Source organism: Phacochoerus africanus, chromosome 12 (genome assembly GCF_016906955.1).
Source record: "Phacochoerus africanus isolate WHEZ1 chromosome 12, ROS_Pafr_v1, whole genome shotgun sequence".
NCBI classification, from domain to species: Eukaryota; Metazoa; Chordata; class Mammalia; order Artiodactyla; family Suidae; genus Phacochoerus; species Phacochoerus africanus.
Window position 1 is genome coordinate 36,945,719 of NC_062555.1, and position 25,838 is coordinate 36,971,556.

The 25,838-nt window shown below is 42.4% G+C and overlaps 1 protein-coding gene and 1 pseudogene across 3 annotated transcripts in view; one reads left to right on the forward strand and one right to left on the reverse strand.

Moving 5' to 3' along the window:
- Nucleotides 1-25,838, forward strand: part of FRMD3 (FERM domain containing 3) — a 320,699-nt gene that overhangs the window by 159,085 nt on the left and 135,776 nt on the right. For 2 of the 3 annotated variants that reach the window (XM_047754939.1, XM_047754940.1), the window contains exons 2-3: nt 3,114-3,218; nt 25,794-25,836. In XM_047754939.1, the coding sequence (XP_047610895.1) occupies nt 3,114-3,218; nt 25,794-25,836 (148 nt within the window). Of the gene's footprint in view, nt 1-3,110; nt 3,219-25,793; nt 25,837-25,838 lie in introns of those variants that run through there. The other variant, XM_047754941.1, reaches the window with a different exon arrangement.
- LOC125112929 (60S ribosomal protein L28-like) lies at nt 4,158-4,584 on the reverse strand (annotated as a pseudogene).

Here is a 25,838-nt window from a genome sequence, read left to right on the forward strand (position 1 = left end):
TTTGGTAACCATTTCTCCATGTGCGCTATGTTCAAGGAATCTCTAATATAAGGACTATGTTGTCTTTTTATTTATTTTTATTTTAATTAATTAATTTATTTATTTATTTATTTTGGCTATGCCCATGGTATGTAGAAGTTCCCAGGCCAGCATTCAGACTCATGCCGCAGCAGTAACCCAAGCTGCTGCAGTGATAATACCGGATCCTTAACCTGCTGCACCACAAGGGAACTCTAGGACTATGCTGTATTGCTTGAGTCTCACTCTTAGTTTCCAGAACCCAAATTTTGAGAAAGCAGTGCCTCATTTATTCATTTGGTAACACTCAGAGTGCCAAGTACTGGCTTACGTAGCAGGATGGCATGTAGACAATGGCTTCTGCCCTCAGAAACCTCCGGAGGATATGATTAGAAGGTTTGGGTCAGTTCACAGAGTTCCAGGGCTGGGGGTGGGGGTGGGGACAGAATCAGTGCTCCCCCACTTCAGGCTTCTCCCCTGAAGTGCAGTATTCAGGGTTGGCAGCTGAACTTCTGCACCCTCTCACTCCTGAACCCTGAACAGGCTCTCCCAACTCTTGGTATGGGGCATGGGTGGCCTTTTGTTTACTGCAAGAGCTGGGCTTAATGCACAGAAATGATAATGATAGGTATTTAAATGATTTAAGAACACTGTCCAGATTTCCAAGCAGGAGTGGAACAGAGTAGACCATGAGGCTGTAAATGGACTTCCTTGCATGAAACGGTGATACAGAGCATCTTGAGATGACGAGGTTGGCTAGCAGCCTGCAGATGCAGGGGCAGTGTGTCTTCATGAGGTTGGAAAAAGACTAATGATTTTTTTGAGTTGGGGAATAGACAATTCTCAAGGAAAATGGGCATTTTGTGTAGTAGAGTTTTGGCACTTTTCACATATTGGGGAAATTCCCCTAGACCAATGCTTCTCAGACTTGAATGAGCATATGAAGAATTGAGGGATCTTGCTAAAATGAGGTTAGGTTCTGTTGGTCTGGGATGGTACCTGGGATTATGTGTTTCCAACAAGTTACCTCCTAAGTGATACTGAATTTGCTGTGATTTTGCTGCATTGGGGTGGTACTCTAAGGATCAGAGACCTAGGACTCACTTGGTGGCCTGGAATCATGGGAACTGGTATCACCTGCATTTGTGGAAGTTATTGAATTCTGTTTCAGTCATACTTGCATTTCCCAGTTACTATATTGTCTTCAGTGCTATTTCCTTTTCTCAAGGACCTTGCAGAGTATGAGATATTGCTGTGGAGTGTATATTGCTTGCTGTGTTTAATTACTAAAAAAAAAATCTTTGTCCTGCTTTGGAATACTGTATCTTCTTTAGGGAAAAATGCTAGCAGTGGCTGTCATGCTCAAAGTCTGATCATTATAAAGCATTGCTTTAACCCACATGTCTTGTGTGTCTTGCATATGGTGGGGGTAATCCACCATGGTAAATTCTGCAGCAGAGAGCTTGGCAATCCAATCATAAAATGATGAACTCATGTGTTATGTTCAGTGATTCGATCCCACAGCAACCTCTTTAAGATAGATGGATTGCAGAGTAATTCTGTGAAGGGAACTATATCCATTGATTATATTCTGAACATTGGAATGAGCTGTCATCAGATATATAGCTTCTTATTTGAGCCTACTGGATTAAGAACAATTACAAAAATCTAAAAACAAGTTCCAACATGATGTTTTGTCCCTTTTGAGCTACATCCAATGAGTTCTCTTACAGAGGAAGTAAAGGTTCAAAGCTAATTCAAAATCATCCTCAAACATGATTTCCACAAAATTGAAGCTTCATATCACAGTAAGTGCTTATAAGCCCCAGTCTTTCATTCAGTGCAGTGCATCCCAGGCCAGTGAGTAACTTTTTCATCACCTTCTCAAGATGGTTGTAGTAGTTTCTAATGAAAAGATAATCATGTAACATAGACCAAAGTGATCTTCTAAAATTATTTTTAGTGGATTGGAAGAGTGGCTCACTTAATGTCTTTGGTTTCTTCATTTATATTTTCTAGGTCGCATTCCATTCCTAAAACATTCCTTGGATCTGTCAGTGACTTTGATTGAAGCAGAAAGTTATCAAATACCCTGATGAGGGTTTGGAAGGGTCTTTTCTACTAAAGAGTTTTGTTGATGTGGTATTTATCTTAATCAGATTCGGCTGCTGCATCTCTTACTCATAAAATTTTAGAAGGAAAAATAATATAACCAACTTGGAAATCTAGTCCAGCCAGTTATTCTTACTGATGTGGAAACAGCTGGGCTTTGCTCAAGGTCACTAAGACCTGTCTTTGAACCCCAGTCCTGGACTTCCCCCCCCATCTACCATAATGCATCTCTATACAGATTTATGGCTGTGAGGCCTGAGGCAGAAGGTTTTCCACCTTTCTTGATGGGAGTTGGGATGTTCCATCTGATACATTTATTGCATTTCCATACCATCCAGACCCTGTGTTCTAGCAGAGTCACAGTGGATTCGCCAATGCTCCAGAAAAACAAAGGAGCATGGATTCTGGTGGCCCAACTCAAGTTCTACTTTGCTCTGTACATGCTGTATGACTTTGGGCAAGCTGATGAACCTCTCTTCAGATATAAAATGGGGACCTTCCTTGTAGGATTGTTTTAAGGACTGAATGAATGAACCTATTGAACAATAAGAGCAAGCAGCCAGGTGCTTCATATGTGGCATTGTGTATTGTTTTGCAAACATTGGATCTCTCCTAGGTGTTGAGTTGTGAAATCAGTGTTGTGAATCATTAACAGCATTAGAAAAAGTAAATGGCATATAATAGAATACAATAAATATAGTAGAGTGTGTTGCATCTATGCGGGGTATTGTTTGGTATCCTTTTGGTTCCTCTTTTTAGTGTTCCTTTGGGGGGTGTGTGTGTGTGTGTGAGTGTTTGTAATGACTCGGTGTAAAATGAATTTCTCACTGTGGATTACAGTTAAAGGGTTTGGAAGCCCTGCTCCAAGACAGGTGAATGAATTCATTTCTCTAAGCACAGACCTATTGAAGTGAATGAGACCATTTTAGACATGAATGTACAAGGAGATCTCTGGCTGAAATATAAATGTTCTTTCTTTGCAGAGGGAGACCAAAGGGCAGTTTCTTATTGACCACATCTGCAACTACTACAGCTTGCTGGAGAAGGACTACTTTGGCATTCGTTATGTGGACCCAGAGAAGCAGCGGGTAAGAGCTGACCACTGTCTGGACCTATTTGGGAGGGGCACTCAGACTTTTGGGTGCTTGCTAGATTCTTCTCAGAGCAATTGTGATGCACTTGTTCTCATGGTTATTGATCCCATGAAACTGACCAGCATCTGTGTGTGTGTGCGTAAGTGTGTATAAGAGTCTGGCACTGTTTCCACTGGACTGAATGAGGCAGAGGGAAGGGAAACTTAACCTTAGGCCTTTCCAGAAAGTTACTCCCACCTGGTTGAAGAGAGAATGTTCTTGTGCCCTTTGAAGCCAAAGATTGCCAAAGCTCCTCAACAGTGGCTACGTAAAAATCTCAAAAATCCTTTCCTCACTCTAGCTATTGATATAAAGGAAAGGAAGAGGGTGACAGCTTGATGGGCATGAAATTTTCTTTTAGAGTGATAAAAATGTTTGAAATTTGATATAAGTGGTAGATACACAACATTGTGAGTGTACTAAACGCCAATGAAATACGTATTTTAAAATGATTTTTATGTTATGTGACGTTTACCTCTTTGGCAGATGATGGATTAAGAAACTTGAAATCTGCTTCTTGGGCACCACTTAATTTGGCAGCCCCCGCATTGTATACCTACTCTTGGACACACCTATCCTTGTCTCTGTGGTGTTTAAGAGTGAGGAGGGGAGTCTTGGCTTTTGAGCTTGTGTGTCAGCCTAAGAATGTCAGGCATGGCATGTGCTAAACTTACAGTGATGTATGTTCCTCACATCAAAAAGACCCTAGAATCTCCATCCCAGCTCCCATCACCTAGGGTTTCTCATTCCTGCAACACTACTGTTGGTTCCAGCTATGGGTTAAAAAGTCCTGGACCTCATGCTCCAGTTTCTGTTTCTTTTTTTCTTCTTCTTTTTTTTTTTTTTTTTTGACTGACATCTTTATTGCTTTGGGGAAGGGGATGACGGAATGGCTTAGGAACCCTTGGTGGGGCTTGTCCACTTCCTTTTCACCATCGCAGTCTTCTGGCTGCACAGTATGGTGATAGCTCTGTGGATGGTGGCCATGAGCAAGTCTGGGTGGTACTTATTCTTTGGGATCATGAGCTGGATGCTGCTAAGAGTGGGTTGGGCATTCTTGTTGATGGTGGGCCATTCGTAGGAAGTGGCTGGCTTTTACTGGCTGGATCTCCGCTTCATCACCACCATGACCCCTTTGCTATCCGCCTCCAGCTCCACACCCACAGTCTTGTGGTGAATCAGCCCATTGTAGCAGAAGGAGTTGTGGGCCTTTAAGGTTATTGGATTCAGTGCTGTACATCTGCTTGTTCCTCTTGATTAGGAAGCTGGAGCAGTTCCATAACACCATCCATTGCAGATGCAAAGACACAACGGTAGCCATGGCAGTGGGCACTAGACAGGGCCACGCAGGCAGAAGAAAGGCTGTGCCTCACCTTCTCTCACTGTAGTGGCCAATGATGGAAAGACCAGTCTGTGTTTCTTACCCTGCCCTACTGACAAGCAGGGCAGTGTGTGAAGGGGTCAGCTAGGGGTGACTCTTTAATTTTCTCTCCTCACCAGTGTCCCTGGTCATCTTCCTGTCCCCTTTCTCCTCCCCCAAACTCCACCTGGCTCTTGGTTTTGTATTTACTGACCTAGTACAGTGAGGGAGAGGTTCAAAGTGTATTTTTGTAAAGGAGGAGGCTGTCTAAGGAAGAGATAGTCTTCTTTTCTGCCTAGAGAAGTTCCTTTAGTATTTGTTGTAGGCTGGCTTAGTGTTGCTGAATTCTCTCAGTTTTTGCTTATCTGTGAAGGTTTTAATTTCTCCTTCAAATCTGAGTGAGAGCCTTGCTGGGTAAAGTAATCTTGGTTGGAGGTTTTTTTCCTTTCACATTAATAAGCATATCATGCCACTCGCTTCTGGCCTGCAGAATTTCAGCTGAAAAATCTGCTGATATCCTTATTGGAGTTTCCTTGTATGTTATTTGTTCCTTTCCCCTAGCTGCTTTCAAGATTTTATCTTTGTCCTTAATTTTGGTCAGTTTGATTAATATGTGTCTTGGGGTATTCCTCCTTGGGTTTATTTTATATGGTACTTGTTGTGCTTCCTGGATTTGAGTGAGTGGTTCCTTTTCCATGTTAGGGAAGTTTTCAGCTATTATCTCTTGGAATATTTTTTCTGTCCCCTTCTCTCTCTCTTCTCCTTCTGGCACCCCTATAATACGGATTTTGGTGAGTTTAACGTTGTCCCAGAGTTCTCTGAGACTCTCTTCATTTGTTTCCAGTCTTTTTTCTCTTTTCTGTTCTGCTTCTGTAATTTCTACTAATCTGTCCTCCACCTCACTTATTCGTTCTTCTGCCTCCTGTATTCTGCTGTTAGCTACTTCTAGTGAATTTTTTATTTCAGTTATTGTCTTTTGCATCTCTTCTTATTTAAGTTTTACATCTTGTATCTCTTTGCTCAGTGTTTCCTGTAAGTTATCCATCTTTGCCTCCAGTTTATTTCCAATGTCTTGCATCATCTTCAGCATCAACAATCTAAAGTCTTTTTCCTGGAGGCTGAGAATCTCCTCATCACTTGCCTGATTTTCTGGGATTTTTCCTTTCTCCCTCATCAGAGTTATAGTTCTCTGCCTTTCATTATTGTAGGTTTTTGGTGTGGTGACCTTTTTACAGATAACAGAGTTGTAGCCTCTCTTACTTCTGGTGTCTGCCCCCCATGTGGCTGAAGTTGGTACAGGGGCTTGCTGTAGGCTTCCTGATGGGAGGTGCTGATGCCTGCCCACTGGTAGGTGGAGCTGATTCTAATCCATCTGGTGGGTGGGACTTAGTCTCTGGATGGGATTAGAGGCAGATGTGTGCCTGAGGGGTCTTTAGGTAGCCTGTTTACTAATGGGCAGGGCTGTGATCCCACCTGGATTGTTGTTTGCCCTGGGGCTTCTCAGCACTGACTAACTGAAGGGTGGGGCCAGATTTTCCCAAAATGGCCACCTCCAGAGAAAGGCATGGCTGCTGAATATTCCTGAGAGCTTTGCTTCCAATGTCCTTCCCTCACAACAAGCCACATCCACCCCTGCTTTCCCAGGATGTCCTCCAAGAACTGCAGTCAGGTTTGACGCAGATTCCTATGGAGACTTTGCTTTGCCCTGGGACCCAGTGCACAGGAAAGTCCGTGTGTGCCTTTTAAGAATGGGGTCTCTGTTTCCCCCAGTCCCATGGAGCTCCTGCGCACAAGCCTCACTGTCCTTCAATGCCAGATGCTCCAGGGGCTTTTTCTCCCAGTGCCAGATCCCCACACATGAGAGTTTGATGTTGGGCTCACAGCTCTCACTCCTGTAGGTAAGTCTCTGTGAACCAGTTAGTTTTCAGTCTGTGGAGCTTCCCACCTGGGAGGTATGGGGTTGTTTATATTGTGAAATGCCCCTCCTACCTCTTGATGTGGCCTCCTCTTTTTCTTCTGGAGTAGGGTATCTTTTTGAAGGTTTCCGGTCCATTTGGGTGGAGATTGCTCAGCCGTTAGTTGTGAATTTTGTTGAATTTAGGAGAGAAGTTGAGCTCCAGTCCTTCTATTCCACCATCTTTGGAGCAGGTTCCGAGATAATCTTCTGAAACATGGAAAATCTTATTGGCCCTTCAGTAGGACTTAATCTTCTAAAAAGGGCTATAATGTTGTGGCTCAGAAGAAGGAGATTTTGGTTTCCCATAGCACTTGTAGGAACCCTTGAATGGGCCAAGTGTTTACCCTAGTGAGAGGAGGTAGCAGGACACTGTGAGGATGTAGGGCTGGCATGAGATCACAAAGAGGATTTGTGAGGCAGTATTTACTACTGAGTAACAGGGGTTCCCTGACGTGGCCCTGCAAATATATCAGCTTAGGTCTTTGCTAAAAATACTCAGTATGGATCTTATTCTAGACCTCTTGAATCAGAATTCCTGGCTAGGGCAAAGAATATACATTTACAATTTTTTTTTATTATAGTTGATTTACAATGTTCTGTCAATTACTGCTGTACATCAAGGTACATATATATATATGTATAACTGCATATATATACACATGCACACATATATATGTATATATATATATATATACACATGCATAGGTGTATATATATATACACATTCTTTATGCATATATATATATATATATATATATATACACACACACATTATTTTATCATAATATCTTCCATCATGTTCCCTCACAAGTGATTGGATATTGTTCCCTGTGCTATAGAGCAGGACCTCATTGCTTATCCACTCCAAATGTAATAGTTTGAATCTACTAACCCTAAACTCCCCATCCATCTTAACTCTCTCCTCCACTCCCCCTCACAAGTCTGTTCCCTATATCCATGAGTTTGTTTCTGTTCTGTAGATAGGTTAATTTGTGCCATATTTTATATTCCACATATAGGTGATATCATATGGTATTTGTCTTTCTCTTTCTGACTTACTTCACTTAGTATGAGAATCTCTAGTTCCATCTATGGTGCCACAAATGGCATTTTGTTCTCTTTATGGCTGAGCAGTATTCCATTATGTAAACACTGTTGGTAGGAATGTAAACTGGTGCAACCACTATGGAAAACAGTATGAAGGTACCTCAGAAAACTGACTATACAACTACCATATAATCCAGCAATCCCACTCCTGGACATATATCCAGACAAAGCTTTCATTCAATAAGATACATGCACCCCTATGTTCATTGTAGCACTATGCACAATAGCCAAGACATGGAAACAATCTAAGTGTCCATAGATGGATGAATGGATAAAGAATATGCATTTTTGGGAGTTCCCGTCGTAGCGCAGTGGTTAACGAATCCGACTAGGAACCATAAGGTTTGCGGGTTCGGTCCCTGCCCTTGCTCAGTGGGTTAACAATCCGGCGTTGCTGTGGCTCTGGTGTAGGCTGGTGGCTGCAGCTCCGATTCGACCCCTAGCCTGGGAACCTCCATATGCCACAGGAGCGGCCCAAGAAATAGCAAAAAGACAAAAAAAAAAAAAAGGAATATGCATTTTAACCTAGCCTAATTTTAATTTTGATGCAGCCATCCCAGTTTTGTCTTCTGGCTGGTGTTGGGGACCATGGCATAAAGATATTCATAGACATTATTCTTACAGCCTATGGAGATATTACCCTTATATAGGAGAATAGCAGGCTCAAAAATGTTGTCACTTGCCCAGGGTCCTGCAGGGAGTGAGTGATGCAGTGAGGATTTGAATTTAGAATTATGGTTCAAAGTCCCCACAGCAAAACAGACTCTGTGAACTCTACTAGTCATCTAACCATCACTGAAAATAGATGACTTTTGTGCAAAATTTGAAAGAGCCCACTTGGAGAAGTACTTCTTGCTACCATTAGTTGAGCATTTATCACGCATCAGGAATTTTAGCCACAGTCTTTAGTCTTCCCCAAAATACTTCAAAGAAGGGGAGAACAGGCACAGAGAGGGTCAGTGGCTTGAATGTGACTAGTAATTGTAGGAGAAAGAATAAAATTTAAACCCACTCTCTTTCCATTTCATCTCTCAAATGAAAATTTGAAACTCAGACTAAACTAGGAATCTGTAAACCCTTTCTGTAAAGAGCTAGATGGAAAATATTTGCAGCTTTGTGACCCATAAAGCTTCTGTTTTAATTGCTTAATTATTAAGTTCTCATGGAATGTGGCCATGGACAATATCTGTATCAGTGGATGAGTCTATATTCTGATAAAACTTTGTCCAGTGAAAGTATTTCACAAAAAAACAGGCAATCATTTCTGCAAACAATTGACCATAGTTTGCTGACCCTTGGCCTAGACAATAGCTGGACACCACTTAAATAAATGCATAAACCTTTTTCATTCCTCTTGACCCTCTGGGAAGACACTGGATAAAATATTAAACAAAGTCTTTAGAATTGGAATCAGAGATATCAATGTGCACTCATGTTTTTTAACTATACATAGATAAATACAGAAATCATATGTATTTGTGTTGTGGGGATGCTAATATGTATACATATATTTCTAAGTTATGTCCCCTGAGATGGCTCAGAGGCAATGACACCACAGTAATAGTGAGCACACCTGGCCTTCAGATCTCGGCTTCAGAGAGCAAAAGGAAGAAGGGCCTCTTGTTGAATTGGCTGATTCTATGGTGCCTAGAATCCTTGCAGAAATGACTAGGACTCCTAGGCTCCTTGCAAAGATGGATGATTCAGAAATGGCTCCTTCTCTAGTAAAAGGAAGAAGGGCTCCTTGCCGAAATGACTGATTCTACGGCTGGGATAGGAAGATCACAAGGTGAGGCTGGAGTGTCTTATGGCGCCAGGAAATAAAAAAGTGCTCAAAACCTAAACTCTGGGCACTAAGAAAGGCATAGAGCCCACACAAAAGAATTGCAAATGAAAAAAAAAATGGAATTCCTGTCATGGTGCAGCATAAATGAATCCGACTAGGAACCATGAGGCTGCAGGTACAATCCCCGGCCTCACTCAGTGGGTTGAGGATCCAGCATTGCTGTGAGCTGTGGCGTAGGTCACAGACGCAGCCCGGATCCTGTGTTGTGGTGGCTGTGGTGTAGGCTGGCAGCTGTAGCTCCAGTTAGACCCCTAGCCTGGGAACCTTTGTGCGCTGCAGGTGCGGCCCTAAAAAGACAAAAGACAAAAAAAAAAAAAAGAATTGCAAATGACCTAAACTGAAACAATGGGAGTGACAGAAACAAATAACCTTAGTATTGGATTATAATCCATGGAATAAAATAAATATCCATGACTCCATACTGATGTAAACAGCTGAATACATAAATAAAAGGGTGAGAAGAGACAGCCCTTCCCTACAGAAGAATTCCAATTAATAAATGTAGGTGGAATGAGAGAAATAGAAAACTACCATCAGAGCGCCACAAGAATAATTGTTGTGGGCAAGATCCATCCATGAATGCTAACATTAGACAGACAAAAGTTGAAAGAGAAACAGGATATTTGCAGAGCCGCAAGGTATCCTCTCTTGCCCTACCCCCACCCCCCACAGGTATTTTTAATTACAAAACGAAAAAGTATAACCTTATGGTGGAGAAACTTGGCAAATACCACTTTAACCAAAGGATCAGGGTTACCATCGGCAGTAAAAAGACACCAACACCAGATACTCCCTGACGTGATGCGCTGAGCAAGGCGCTCTGGGGGGTTCTTCCCAATGACACGTGACCTCATTCAAATCTTGAGGGGATATCAGAGAAATGAAAGGCAGAGACATTCTCCAAAACAGCTCACCAATACTCTTCAAGAGTGTTCAAGTCACGAAGGATAAGGAAAACTGGGGAACTGTTGCAGATTCGAGTGATGCATCGCCTAGGGCAGTGTGGAACCCCAGATGGGATGTTGGGACAAAGGAAAGCGTAATAGAGGGAAAACTCGTGTGTTAGTAAATAGAATTATGTTAACATTAGTTTCTTTTTTTAAAAAAAAATCTTTGTTTTTTTTCTTTTTAGAGCCGCACCTGTGGCATATGGAAGTTCCCAGGCTAGGGGTTGAATGGGAGCTACCACTGCCAGCCTCTGCCACCCCCACAGTAATGCCAGATCTGAGCTGTGTCTGCAAACTACACAGCTGCTCAAGGCAATGCTGGATCCTTTAAACCACTGAGCCAGGCCAGGGATTGAACCCGCATCCTGATGGAAACTAGTTGGGTTCTTAACCCGCTTTGCTGCAATGGGAACTCCCATATTAGTTTCTTAATTTTGATAATTGTCTGTGGTTATATAAGATGCCTCCACTGGAGGAAGATGAGTGGTTATGCTATTTCTGCAACTTTTTGGTACCTCTAAAGTGACTTTAACTTAAAGAAGTTTCTGGGTTGATGTGCTTCATTGTTCTTTATATTTTGACTTGGTTTAGCTTAATTTTTTATGTCCAGACTCAGATAGTAGATTAGTGGAAAAAATAAGAGCCACTCCAAAACAAAACCATCTTCTCTGATGAATACACTAAGTTGCTCAGAGGGCTTCCTGAATAGTTAGTTCTGTTTTCCCCTGCAACGGCTGATTGAGCCTTTTAATTCTGAGGATATAGTGTGAGTACAACTTCCACATGCATTGCAGAATCGTTGCTGCATGCAACTGCTTGGGCTTTGTACTCAAAAGGATGCATATTAAATCCCATCTCTGCTGGCTAGGAAGCTGTGTGATCTTTAGCACGTTATTAAGCTTCTCTGAGTATTTATCCTGATTGCTAAAATAGATAATCATACTTACATGTCAGGTGGATATGGGATTTAGAGATAAGATATGTATATGCTTAACAAATGGTATATACTGAATACATAGCATGTGTTATTTTTCTTTTCATTGTTATTGTTACTACTGTTATGCATTGGCTAGCTCTAGGTGAGGCACTGGCATGAGGAAATACACCCATGATTAGCAAGTCTAGAAATGTTAATAATAACTTCTTTTAAAGGCAGAATGGCCATTATTATGATCTTTGGAAGAAGACAGGGGAAGTGGGCCCTGGTTAGTTAAGAAAGAAGGTTCACGGAAGTTCCTATCATGGCTCAGTGGAAACAAATCTACCTAGCATCTATGAGGACTCAGGTTCGATCCCTGGCCTCCATCAGTGGGTTGAGGATATGGCATTGCTGTGAGCTGTGATGTAGGTCACAGACACAGCTCAGATCTGGTGTTGCTGTGGCTGTGGCCTAGGCCGGCGGCTACAGCTCTGATTGGATCCCTAGCCTGGGAACCTCCATATGCTGTGGGTGCAGCCCTAAAATAGAAATAAATAAATAAATAAATAATAATTTAAGGAGTTCCCATCGTGGTGCAGCAGCGCAGTGGTTAACAAATCCAACTAGGAACCATGAGGTTGTGCGTTTGATCCCTGGCCTTGCTTGGTTTGTTAAGGATCCAGCGTTGCCGGGAGCTGTGGTGTGGGGTGCAGATGCGTCTTGGATCCTGCGTTGCTGTGGCTCTGGTGTAGGCCGGTGGCTACAGCTCTGATCAGACCCCTAGCCTGGGAACCTCCATATGCCTCTAGGGATTGGCCCTAGAAAAGGCAAAAAAACAATAGTAATAATAATAATAATAATAATTTAAAAAGAAGTTTCAAAGGTACAATCACATGCTGATATGAGAATTTTAAGAAGAGATTAGTTAACCAGCATTGGTGGGGGTTTTTTTGTTTCTTTTTGTTTTTCACTGGCTCGTACTTTTTCTGAGGGGAAAATAAAACAACGAATTATTTGAATAGAAAGCTAATCAACAGGTAAAAATCTAGTTAGAAAAGCCGAAGTGGAACTTACCTCTGCTGTGGGAGTTGGTGGTTTGCCTACAACTCTTCATGACTTGATTTATGCTGCACCGCTGTGGAATATTAAATATTTAGCACGATCACATTTGGAATACCGTATGTTTGACAAGATGTCTCATGCCCATATGCTCTGAGAGTGGTGAGGACTGAGTCAGTAAATGATGACTATCTTTTTCTATTTTAATAGCAAGGGCTCAGAATTTCCCTTCTTTAAAAATTTTGACAGGGCAGGTGGAAAACTGGCCAGTAAAAATCCCCTTGAATTCCCTCCACATTTGTCTTCCTGAAGAACTCATATACTCTTAGTTGCCTAAGATTTGGGAGAAGGTGAGTAGGATTCTCTTGATTTGACTGAGACAGAAAGCTGAGACTACAGGTTTAGAAGTCTTAGAAGAACTCACTCCAGAAGAAAAGAAGATATGACTTGGCTTATCCAGGTGTTTTTTCTTAAAGGTAACATATTCTTTCCACCACTTCTGCTCAGGTGTGGGGGTAACTTCTCTTTGGAAAGGTGAAGTTTTGAAAACATTGAGTTGGCTTTTGTGATGCTAGTTTCTATGGTTGTGGTTTGAGATGTTTTTTGTTGTGCTAGTTTCCCCTCTTACACTTCCACCTTTTCCCAAACCCAGCTAGGGAAGTCACCCCCAGTGTCTTAGAACTGAGGAAGTACCCCACGCCTAGCCAGCCAGAGAAGGAATTATACCAGGATTTGGTTGTAGGTGGTTGGATTATAGTCTTTGAGGGAGATTGGATCCAATGGGGTTTTTTTTGTTTGATATTTTGTTTTTTGCTTTTTAAGACTGCACCCGAGGCACATGGAAGTTCCCAGGCTAGGGGCCGAATTGGAGCTGCAGCTGCTGGCCTGCACCACAGCCATAGCATCAGATCTGAGCTGTGACCTACACCACGGCTCACAGTAACACCAGACCCTTCAGCCACTGAGCGAGGTCAGGGATCAACCTGCAACCTCATGGTTCCTAGTCGGATTCGTTTCTGCTGTGCTGTGATAGGAACTCTTTAAACTTGATAATTTTATTAGAAAATTTTGATGTTGTATATCCCGGATCATAATTTTAGGGTACAGAGTATATTATTTAAATATGTATCTTCAAGGTTTTATTTTTTTCAACAATGCTTTTGACCTGAGCATCCCTATCTCTAAGCATCTGTTTAACCCACTTACATCAGTGTTGTTGACTTTTCTTTTTATTATTTATTTATTTTTGTCTTTTTGCCTTTTCTAGGGAGCAGCATATGGAGGTTCCCAGGCTAGGGGTCTGATCAGAGCTGTAGCCACCAGCCTACACCAGAGCCACAGCAACACGGGATCTGAGCCGCTTCTGTGACCTATGCCGCAGCTCACGGCAACGCCATACCCTTAACCCACTGAGCAAGGCCAGGGATCGAACCTGCAACCTCATGGTTCCTAGTTGGATTCGTTAACCACTGCACCACTATGGGAACTCCTGTTGACTTTTCTAGCAAAAGGATTATTCTGATTCATACCCAAAGACAGCAAATTTACTTAGGAAATCCATACTCCTGGGGCAGTCTCTGCAAGCGCCCTTGTTTTCGGGTATTGTGTGTCATGTGACCACCAGACATTCTTTCTGATAGGATGACCTGGGAATTCATTGTTGCAAGGACATGCTGAACCCTGATGCCTCCTCCCTCCAGATATAATTACAGCCCTGAGGTTTCTCTGCTGGCAGCCAGACAGAACTAGTGAGCCTCTCAGTGAATTTTATAAATAATGGGGAAAGACCTTGCCCATATGAAAGCAATTTGCTTTTTCTTAGAGGAACCTTTGGGGAGGACATGGAATGAAATAAAAACAGGCTTAGTGATTTGAAGTTTCCTTCTGGGGATGGTGCCAGAAAACTAGACAGCATTATGTCCCATCAGCTGCTCCTGCCATTGAAAGTCTGCTTTCTGTTCCTGGGGAAAATTGCTTCACAGATGCTCAAAACTAGGAATGAGAGTTGTTCCTAAGATCTAGGGCACCCTTGCACTGAAGAGGAGGGCTGTGATGCTGCTTCAAGTCACTAGTCATGAATTTGTCTCCTTAATGAGTCTTCTTTTATTTTTAACTCTCAGTGATATTAAAAGTGAAGACTACAAGGATGTTTGTTTGGGGGAGAGGTATGGATAGGTAACTTGGCTTTGTAGGAAAAGACTTTGGGCACCCAAGTTACAGGGAACACAGCATGATCTAACTAACAACTTGAAAATTGGACATATTGTCTAATGGTTCGATTGTCATCCAAGGTATTAACACTGACAGATTTGGAAAAATTGTCATATTCTTTCAGAAGAAAGCATAACTTGGTGTTTAACTAAAATTATGGCTCATAATTGACTCTGTCTTCACCTGAAGTGCTCGTCTGGGAAGGGTTGGGATGTCTGATAAGACAGGTTGCAGAGCTTCCACTGAGGCACAATGGGATTGGTGGCATCTTGGGAGCACTGGGATGCAGGTTTGATCCCTGACCCAGCACAGTGAGTTAAGGATCCAGCAGCCATGGATTAGGTCACAACTATGGCTCGAATCTAATCCCTGGCCTAGGAACTCCATACGCCATGGGGAGATTAAAAAAAAAAAAAAGACAGGATACGATCTGGAATTCATTTAGCCAACTAGGATGTCATAATTTTATAATCATGAACTGGTCATCTTGTTTGGGCCAAAAGGCAGACATAAGGAAGAACTTCTGGGAAGAAGGCAGAGTAGGAAGACCCTGAGCTCACCTTCTTTCATGAGCACACTAAAATTACAACTGTTTACAAGGCAGCAAGCTATGAAAACAACCTGAAGACTAGGAGAAACTGCCACAACAAAAGATACAAAGAAAGAGCCACAACTCGACAGGTAAAAGAAGTGGAGATGCAGTGTGGTTACCACAAACCAGAAGGTAGTCATAATTGCAGAGGTTTTCCCCAAGAAGTGAGGACTTTGAACCCCACATTGGACTCCCCAGCCTGGCACTCTTGGACCAGGCATATGGGCCCCGAGAACATGGCTTTGAAGGTGAGCAGGGCTTGCAAGTGGGAGAGCCAGTGACCTGTAGAAAACAGAGATGCTGCTCTTAAAGGAGACAAAAATCTCACACACTCTAAGTCCCAGTGCAGAGGCAGCCATTTGAAAGGATCATGGGCCAGACCCACTTGCTGATCTTTGAGAGCCTCCTGGAGAGGCAGGAGGCAACTGGAACAAAGACACTGGCAGCAGCTATTCTGGGGACCTCATTCTATCACAAGTGCGCTGGTACTGCCATACACCATTTTGGAGCCTTCTTTCTAGCCTATTAGTCCTGGGGGCTTACCTGCCCTCCAGTGGGCTGGCACCAGCCTGGAGACCCTCTAGGCCCTGTGGATAGTTGTCCCAGAACCCAGCCTCTCCCACCACACAAGCTTCCCTGGTGCCCAGCCCTGCCCATCTGCAGGCTCCACAGTCTGCTATGCTGGGGCCTGGCCCTACCTGTCAGTGGGCCAGCCGCCACTGCATGAAGCAGGGCTTGGTAGCCAACAGTGCTGGTTACCAGCCTTGCCTATGAGCATGCACACAGCAATCAGCTCTGTGATGACAGAAAGGCCCACGTAGCCCACCTTGGGAGCACCCCTCAAGCATGTAGCTCTGGCGAGTGTGCTACTGGGCCCCATAGGACATCTGCTACCTAAGTCCATTGGTTAAGAAATTCAACCAACCTGGGACAAAATGAGGAAACAGAGCATTATGTCCTAAATGAAAGAACAAGGGAAAAACCCAGAAGAAGAACTATGCAAAGTGGAGGTAAGCAACCTACCTGACAAAGAGTTCAAGGTAATGATTGTAAAGATGCTCAACAAACTTGAGAGAAAAACATAAACACGGTGTTATATACAGAGTAGAAAATATAAAGGAGAACTACAACAAAGCTGAAAAATACAATAAAATACAATAATTAAAAAATAAACTAGAAGGAATCAGCAGTAGATTAGATGATACAGAGGAACAGATCAGTGAGCTGGAAGACAGAGTAATGGAAATCACCTGAGCTGAACAGAAAAAAGAAAAATTTTTTTAAATGAGGATACTTTTAAGAGACCTCCGTGATAACATCAAGCATATTAATATTTGCATGTTAGGGGTCTCAGATGGATAAGAGAGAGAAGACAGGTCAGAAAACTTAATTGAAATAAAAATAGCTGAAAATTTCCCTAATGTGGGAAAAGATATAGACATCCAATTCCAGGAATCACAAAGAGCCTGCTTAATGAAACCCAAAGAAACTCACACCAAGACATTATCTTTAACTTTTGCCATTTTAATTATAAAGAGAGAAACTTAAAATCAGCAAGAGAAAAGCAACAATTATGTACAAGGGAAGACTATGAGCTGACTTTTCAGCAGAAATTTTGCAGGCCAGAAGGGAGTGCAAAGATGTATTCAAAGTGCTAACTTTGTTATTCAGAACACTGTTAAGGCTGCATTCATTCCAATGGCATCCTTTTTTCCCCAGCAAAGGCTAGCAGGCCTAGAAATGGCATAAGTTGGCTATCTAATGAAGGGACTGAGGTACTCTGGGGCTTTGTCCTGGTGAGATGTGAGAATCAGGTCATCTTTTCAGGGCTATGATGGAAATTGGCCAGATTTTGGATCTGGTTACTATTGAGGGGAAAACCAATTTATTCTGGTTTAAAGCCCCATTGGTTGTTTAACATGTTGCTCTGGGCCACAGATCTCTTTGGTATAGGGAACCAAGGATTTTGAGACAGATAACAGAGAAGTGTGTAATCATAGGCTGAATGAATTTCAACAGAAGCCCAGCATTTGAAGATAACTGTTAAATTGTTTACTTTGAGGAGCTTTTTTTTTTTTTAATTTCAGCAGCTACCAAATTAAAAATCAATCTACTTGGTCATAAATCACCACCTCACGCCCACCTTCTTTTTCCCCAAACAAGCCAAAATTTGAAAGTATGAAAGAAACACACCATTTCTATGATGGGGTAGAGAAAAATGATCTCTTAGGGCTAAAGGCAGCAGCAAAATTAAAAAGAAACATCTCTTGACATTATTATCATCCTTCAATTCAGAGTGTATGTGGAACGTGAGAGTTAAAGGAGCATTCAGGGTTCTGGAATCTACCCCCCACCTCCCCAAGGACAAGCTCACAGACAAAGCAATCAGGCTCTAGAGGGTTCGCCTCTTTTGTAGAGCTACCTTCTACCCTTGTTTTGCTTCAAGCTGCTGTCAATCAAAATAAGTTTGTTCTAAGAAATTATTTGAAATGTGGTCAGTCTAGATTGTCAATAGTGAAAATACTCTTGAATTGGGACCCCTCCCTGGGGACTTGCAGGTTACCAGGGTTCAAGCCTAAGGCAAAAGGAATAAACCTTGAATGGAAGAATTTTAACTACCGTGTTGGACAGTTAGAGAGGCTGTCTTAGAATCAATTCCTAGAAAGCAAATCCTGAGATAAAACTCCAGTTGTATTAGGAAATGTTTCTAGGAGAAGACTTATATGTGAGTGGGGCTTTAGGATGGGGAAGACAAGGAGGGTATGCAACTTGGTGATATTGGGCCTGAGTCATAGAGTAACTTGGGTTCGGTTCCACAGAGGAGCTCTGTAAGAATGTAGTCTTGGAGTTCCTGGCTCCATGGCTCAACAGTTAACAAAGCTGCCTAGCATCCATAAAGATGCGGGTTTGATCCCTGGCCTTTCTCAGTGGGTTAAGGACCCAGCATTGCCATGAGCTGTAGTGTAGGTTTGCAGATGTGGCTCCGATCTTATGTTGCTGTGGCTTTGGTGTAGGCCAGCAGCTACAGCTCCGACTGGACCCCTAGCCTGGGAACCTCCATATGCCATGGATGTGGCCCTAAAAACACCAAAAGGCAAAAAAGAAAAAAAAAGAATGTAGGTCATGCCTTAGAATTGTTCTGGCCAAGGGGCAAGGGAGCAGAGGTATTTATCCTGCCACATCTGCCAGTTATTAGATAAGAGCTGACCTATTACAGGTTTAGGGACCTGGGTAGGTTTATTTTCCACTATGGAATGCATTCTAATAACCTGAGGGAAGCCTCAAAAAAAAAAAAGTCAGACTGCTGAATAACCAAAGGGAAAAGGGACCTGGGCTGAGCCTTCAGACACCATCGTGCAGACACCTTCCTGATACTTTTAGATCACGCTAAGGAATACATCCTCAGGTGCATGTTACTCCATAAACTCAGTAGGTATAATCAATGACTGGGTATCAGCTTCCTTAGTCTTTGGAATTTTTATTCCAAATAAGAGTTGAGGACATGAAGGTTTCAGCCTCAATTCAGATAGTCGGTTAGCAGGCTTTCCTTACTTCTTCTCTCTCTGGGAATACCAGTTTTTAGCAAGGAAACAGTGTTAAAAAGATAGCATCTATTCCAAGTAGCGATTGAAAGGAAAATAGCCATGTGATAAATGTTCTAAGCCTTATATCTCACTACCAAGCACATCATTGTTGTTCTTTTCTCATGGGCATGTAATCCCTCTGTACAACAGGTACATCAGGGGTCACTGGTGCCATCCAGACTTGACTTCCTTGTCCAATTCCTAACTCTAAAAGAAAGTATGAAAAAAGAGAGGAGAAGTCTCTGTTCATGGAGAGAAGGAGGCAGGTGGGGTGGGGAGTGAGAGAGGATGAGAATGACAAAAGTGGGCTCACCTAGAGGGCCCATGGCACCAACTTAAGTCTCTCTCAGTGAACGGGAGGAAAATGGAAACAGCTGGTGTTTACTGAGCCTTCACCATGATCCAAGTTTTGTTCTAAGAGCTTCTAAATGAATTAACCCACTTAAAGCTCACGATGATGCTGTAAGTGAGGAAACAGAGGAACCTGATGGATCTCACACCACTCACGAGTAAGTGGCAGAGCTGGTGTTTGAATCCAGGCTGCTGGCTCCTGAGTTAGATGGCATTGTCAACACTGGATGTTTGGTTGGATTTGGCATCTGTCTGTTATGTGTGAAATTCTTCCTGTGGAGTCTAAATTACATAAAATCCACTTTTTTGAAAAAATTTTTATTGAAGTATAGTTGATTTACAGTGTTGTGTTAATTTCTGCTGTACAGCAAAGTGATTCAGTTACCCAATATGTTCTTTTTCATATTCTTCTCCATTTTGTCATAGGCTATTGAGTATGGTTCCCTGTGCTTTACAATAGGACCTTGCTGTTTATCCATCTCATATGTAATAGTTTGCATCTGCTAATCTCAAGCTCCCCTTCCTTCCTTCCCCTTTGGCAACCACAACTCTGTTCTTTATATTTGTGAGTTTGTTTTTATTTCATTTGTGTTGTATTTATGTCCACATATAAGTGATATCATATGGTATGTGTCTTCTTCTTTCTGACTTAATTTGCTTAGTATGATAGTTTCTAGATTTATCGATGTTGCTACAGATGGCATTACTTCATTCTTTTTTATGGCTGAGTAATATTCTATTCAACTGTCAATGGACATTTAGGTTGTTTCCATGTCTTGGCTCTTGTGAATAGTGCTGCTCTGAACATAAGGGTGCGTGTTTCTTTTCAAAGTAAAGTTTTGTCTGGATATGTGCTCAGGAGTAGGATTGCTGAATCATATGGTAGTTCTATTTTTAGTTTTTTTAAGGAACCTCCATACTGTTTTCCATAGTGGGTGCACTAGTGTACATACCCACAAATAGTGTAGGAGGGTTCCCAAATTCTCCACACCCCTTCCAGCATGTGTTATTTGTATACTTTTTAATGATGGCCAATGAAATCCACTTTTATTCTCTGGACAGACCTTAGCGTTTTCTTTGCAATTGATTTTTAAATAATCATGTAATGCACAAATATATGTAAAAATTTGAAACATCGTGGATAAGACATCACAGAAGAGGAGTTCCCACCATGGCGCAGCAGGTTAAGAATCTGACTTCAGCGACTTGGGTCGACTTGGGTCACAGCAGAGGCGCAGATTTGATCCCTGGCCCTTCACAGTGGGTTAAAGGATCCAGCAGCATTACCACAGCTGTGACACAGGTCGCAGCTATGGCTCGTATTCAAACCCTGCCCCCAGGGAACTTCCACATGCTGTGGCTGTGGCCATAAATTTAAAAAAAAAAATCGCAGAAGAAATGGAAGTTATGGTTTTCTCTGACAATACCTCTAAATTTCTGTTCTCTCCTTGTTACTCACCTCATTGGATCAGTTTAGCATCATATCAGATATTTGAAAGTATATTTGTATGCTTGTTATGTATTCCTTAAAACATATGTAGTGTTTTATACTTTTTATTTTAAAAAGAAAATGTTAATTGTATGATGCCATAGTTTAGAGGTTCTCAAACTTTCTTGGTTTATGGCTCTTTCAGTATTTTAGTAATTATTTCATGAGGCCCTGGGTCAAAAGAGTATCTGACAGGTCCATCTAGTAAGAATTAGAGCCAAACAACTTAAGTATTTATATCGTAACATAGCCATTATGGCCTTAGTACCATTGAAAACATTACACACATGAAAATAGTATATGTGGAGTTCCCATTGTGGCTCAGCAGAAACGAATCTGACTAGCATCCATGAGGACGCAGGTTTGATCCCTGGCCTTGCTCAGTGGGTTAAAGATCTGGCATTGCCATGAGCTGTGGTGTAGGTCGAAGATGTGGCTCAGACCTGGTGTTGCTGTATTTGTGGCATAAGCTACCAGCTACAGCTCTGATTCAACCCCTAGCCTGGGACCCTCCACGTTCTGTGGATATGGCCATAAAAGGACAAAAAAAAAAAAAAAGAAAAAGAAAGAAAGAAAGAAAGAAAGAAAGAAAGACAGAAAAGAAAATAGTATTTGCAGTTCATTCTTAACCATAACCACTTACTAACAGGCAGTTTGTAGCTGTTGAACACACCACGGCTCTCAGAACTTGGGATCAGGTTCAATTCTGCCACACTCTGCCTGTTCCACACCTATTTTTGCATGATACTTGTTTTTATCACAGCAACCACTACAAACCCAGCTTTGCAAAAATATGACATCAAAAGGAATATAGCATGTGCTAATATTGGAACTAAGACTCCATGGTGTCCTACAGATGTATAGGATGGCAATTTCCCTGGGACACTTCAGTGCACAATTTGGGAACTAACTGTCACCATGGTTATAAATTTCATCCCACAGTGTACCTTAGCAATTCAGCTGGGTTACACATAAACATCCACCTCACAGAAAACACTGCTGCAGAACCACCCACAATTTATTTACTCATTTTATTTACCCATTTTGCTGACTATGGCCACTCATGTGATTTCTAACATTTTGTAACTATATAATAGGGCAGTGATCCTTGTGACGTTCCTCTTTGTTCACATGGCCAAATTAGAGAATAAAGGAATTGCTAGGCTGTAGGCCAGTTAGGTTTTTAAATTCCTCTTTCTTTCTTTCCTTCTTTCTTTTCTTTCTTTCCTTCCTTCTTTCCTTTCCTTTCCTTTCCTTTCCTTTCCTTTCCTTTCCTTTCCTTTCCTTTCCTCTCCTTTCCTTTCCTTTTCTTTTTAGGGCTACACCCACAGCATATGGAGGTTCCCAGGCTAGGGGTCGAATCTGAGTGGCAGTTGCCGGCCTACACCACAACTGCAGCAATGGGGGATTGCGCTGCGTCTGTGACCTACACCACAGCTCACAGCAGTGCTGGATCCTTAACCCACTGAGCGAGGCCAGGGATCAAATATGCGTCCTCGTGGATACTAGTCAGATTCTTTTCCACCGCACCACAACAGGAACTCTCGGGTTTTTAATTTCAATGCACACTAATAAATGAAGCTTGACCCTCTTTGAAGAAATGATTTCCTAGAATCCCTTGAAACATGATTACTACTGGCTTATTTTTCTTAGGGCTTTATATCCTATGACTGTCCCCTTGGGAAACAGCAGTTGTCTTGGAAAAGTATGCAGCAATTACATTGTAGACGAAGGTAATTGAGAGTCAGGGACGTGAGAGACAAGCATTGGATAAACATAGGCTGGGAGGAAGAATAAGGTAGGAACCCATCAGAAAGTGCAGGGCATAGTGTGTATGACAATGAGAAGACTTGTTCGTTTAGAGCCACCAATTTATTGAGGGTACAGATAGTAGATACCCTGTAGACATGCCTTAAGTATTCCCTGCCCTTCCATGGCAGACATAGTCAATCCATCCCAGCATGGCAGACATAACCAATCCACTGCGGCACTCATTCTTATAGAGCCTTCACTCAGTCTTGGTTTCTCCTCACAGCCCTGGAGGATGACTACCAACTAGTGAGGGCACACAAAATGAAACTTATCTGTCATTCCTGGAGGCAGAGAGAAGGTGCAGAGGTTAGCTGAAGTTAGGCAGAAAGGGGCTAAGGATTTTAAAGAATGCCAAGTGAGGAGAATTTGGAAAACATATTTCTATTTCAGACTTGACTGGCAAAATGACTGGTGATCCTCCTCTGTGAAACAAATACCTGTAGGTATTGATCTGAGGCTGCTGTTGTTTGCGTGTCTTAGTTCTAAACTATCCTACGTAATTGTTTCTAGAAAAGGAATTTAATCCCCAGAGGCCCCTTTTATGATTCTCTTCCACGTGTCTCATATGAACAATGTGGTCTACCAATTGAAGTGTCCTTATTAACTTACAGCAACAGCATCAGCAAAAACAAGCATTCATTGAGCATTTTTTCACATGCCAGTCACTTTAGGTATCTTATGTTTTTTAACTCTTCATTAGCTTTTCAAATCTTCACAACTCTATGGGGTAGTCGTTATTACTATTACCATTCTATAGTTATTAAATTGAGACACATGACACATTTTGTATAAGGTTATATAGCTAGTGAGTGGTATAATCAATACCTTCCATATATTTCATACCAAATGAACTGTACACTTAAAAATGGTTAGGATACGGAGTTCCCGTTGTGGCGCAGTGGTTAACGAATCCGACTAGGAACCATGAGGTTGCGGGTTCGGTCCCTGCCCTTACTCAGTGGGTTAATGATCCGGCATTGCCGTGAGCTGTGGTGTAGGTTGCAGACGCGGCTCGGATCCCGCGTTGCTGTGGCTCTGGCGTAGGCCGGTGGCTACAGCTCCGATTCAACCCCTAGCCTGGGAACCTCCATATGCCGCGGGAGCGGCCCAAGAAATAGCAACAACAACAACAACAACAACAACAAAAAAGACAAAAGACAAAAAAAAATGGTTAGGATAGTGAATTTTATGACATGTATATTTTACCACTGTAAAAAATTATGGAAAAAAGGAGATAACTAGGGTTCCCAATGTGAACTGATATAGTTTTGGCCGGAAGCAAAGAAATTTGCTATTTTAGTTTGCCTATGTAGCATGTCAGGGGTAAATACTTGGTTTTTCAGATTCTTCACTTAGAAGGGTTAGATTTATCAGAGTTCCTGTTGTGGCGCAGCAGAAACAAATCTGACTAGCATCCATGAAGACACAGGTTCGATCCCTGGCCTCACTCAGTGGGTTAAGAATCCAGCGTTGCCATGAGCTATTATGGTGCAGGTCACAGATGTGGTTTGGATTCCACGTTGCTGTGGTATAGGCTGGTGGCTACAGCTCTGATTTGAACCCTAGCGTGGGAACCTCCATATGCCACAGGTACATCCATAAAGAGACAAAAAACAAAACAAAACCAAACACAAAGGAGGAGTTAGATTTATTTTAAATAGCTAAAAGACCCCCATTCTTGTTCTAAGACTGGAAGCTACTGATTGGACACTCAATTTTCCAGTTCCTGGGGAGGTAGGGAGTGTTCAGCGAGGAGAATAATCCGTTTTAGAATGAGATGATTAGCAGGGAGGCCATGGGCTGAGGGTAAAGGTCTGTGCTCTGGAATCCCACTGAGCCAATCCCACTGAATCGTGGTGCTCTGGCGCCGTCATTTCCTCACTAGGGGACCTTTGGCAACTTCATTAACACCCTGAGCCTCAGATTTCTTGTCTGTAGATGTGGAGGTAGGGATGGCTTATGGAAACTCTTGGAATAGCACCTGGCACTTAGTGAGTACTCAACAGCACAAGCTCCTATTAAATTTTATGGCTATGCATTTACATCAAACAATAGGGATAATAAGAATCCTTTTTTTTTTTTTTGCCTTTTTGCCTTTTCTAGGGCCGCTCCCGCAGCATGTGGAGGTTCCCAGGCTAGGGGTTGAATCGGAGCTGTAGCTGCCGGCCTATGCCAGAGCCACAGCAACGCGCTATCCGAGCCCCATCTGCGACCTACACCACAGCTCACGGCAATGCCAGATCTTTAACCCACTGAGCAAGGGCAGGGATCAAACCCACAACCTCATGGTTCCTAGTCGGATTCGTTAACCACTGAGCCACAGTGGGAACTCCAAGAATCTTGAGGCTTTCCGAAAACTACCAATGAGATAAAGTGAGGTTTAAGTGTTCAATTGATGTAAGTCTCCTCCTCTCCTTTTCTCTCCAGTATCCAGAGGGGAGGGAGTGCCCCATACGTGCAGGCTCTTTGACATCTTGATACCCAGTGGTACCCCTCTTACTATCTTTATAAACTTCAGGTGTATAAAGTGATGCTTCCTGATATTCCTTAAACACCTTCAGAGGCATCATGGTTAGTGATATCAGAAGCTGCCCTGATTTCAGCATATTGAAGTGACCTTCACTCATGGTGTGGAGAGAACTGGTCCTTGGGGCCAGCACTGTGTCTGCTTCAAATCTCTGTTAGTTACATGATTCTGAGCTATTTAGGACTTTGAGCTTCTTTGTTTTGTGTTGGAGCTGATTTTTCTTCTTGATGGCCTTGGGGCTCCAAAGTAAGATACTTAGAATAATTTGTTCCCCCCTACTGTGAAGGAAGAATTGCTTCTGTGTGTGTCAGGGCTAATGCTGGCTTGGCCCACTGTTAACCTGAAAGGATGCTGCCTGGACTGTGACTCTTAGAGGTCGTGGATGTCAAAGTCTTTAGCCATCTGTGGCTTGCCCAGAGCAATGGAGCTCAAAGAATCACCTAGGAGCCAACTAAAGCCTCTAAAACATCCCACTTAAGTGCATGTTTTCTCCCTTGTCCTTCTCTCCTAGCAACTGTATGACTCAAATACTACTCAGAAAGTATTAATTCTCTGTAATTTATACCCTTCCCTGTGGTATTCTTATTGCCCTATTGTTGATGTTGATCTTCAGAGGGTGGAGCCCTGAGGAACATCCATGGGGAACCAAGGCTGTTCTTTGGGAAAAAAAAGAATATCTTTATTAAATTCCTTTCAGTTGTTAAGTATGCATCATCTGGTCCAGCCATTTGACCCACAATCTCTGCTTTTTTTTTTTTTTTCTCCCCAGCACTGGCTTGAACCTAACAAGTCCATCTCCAAGCAAATGAAATGT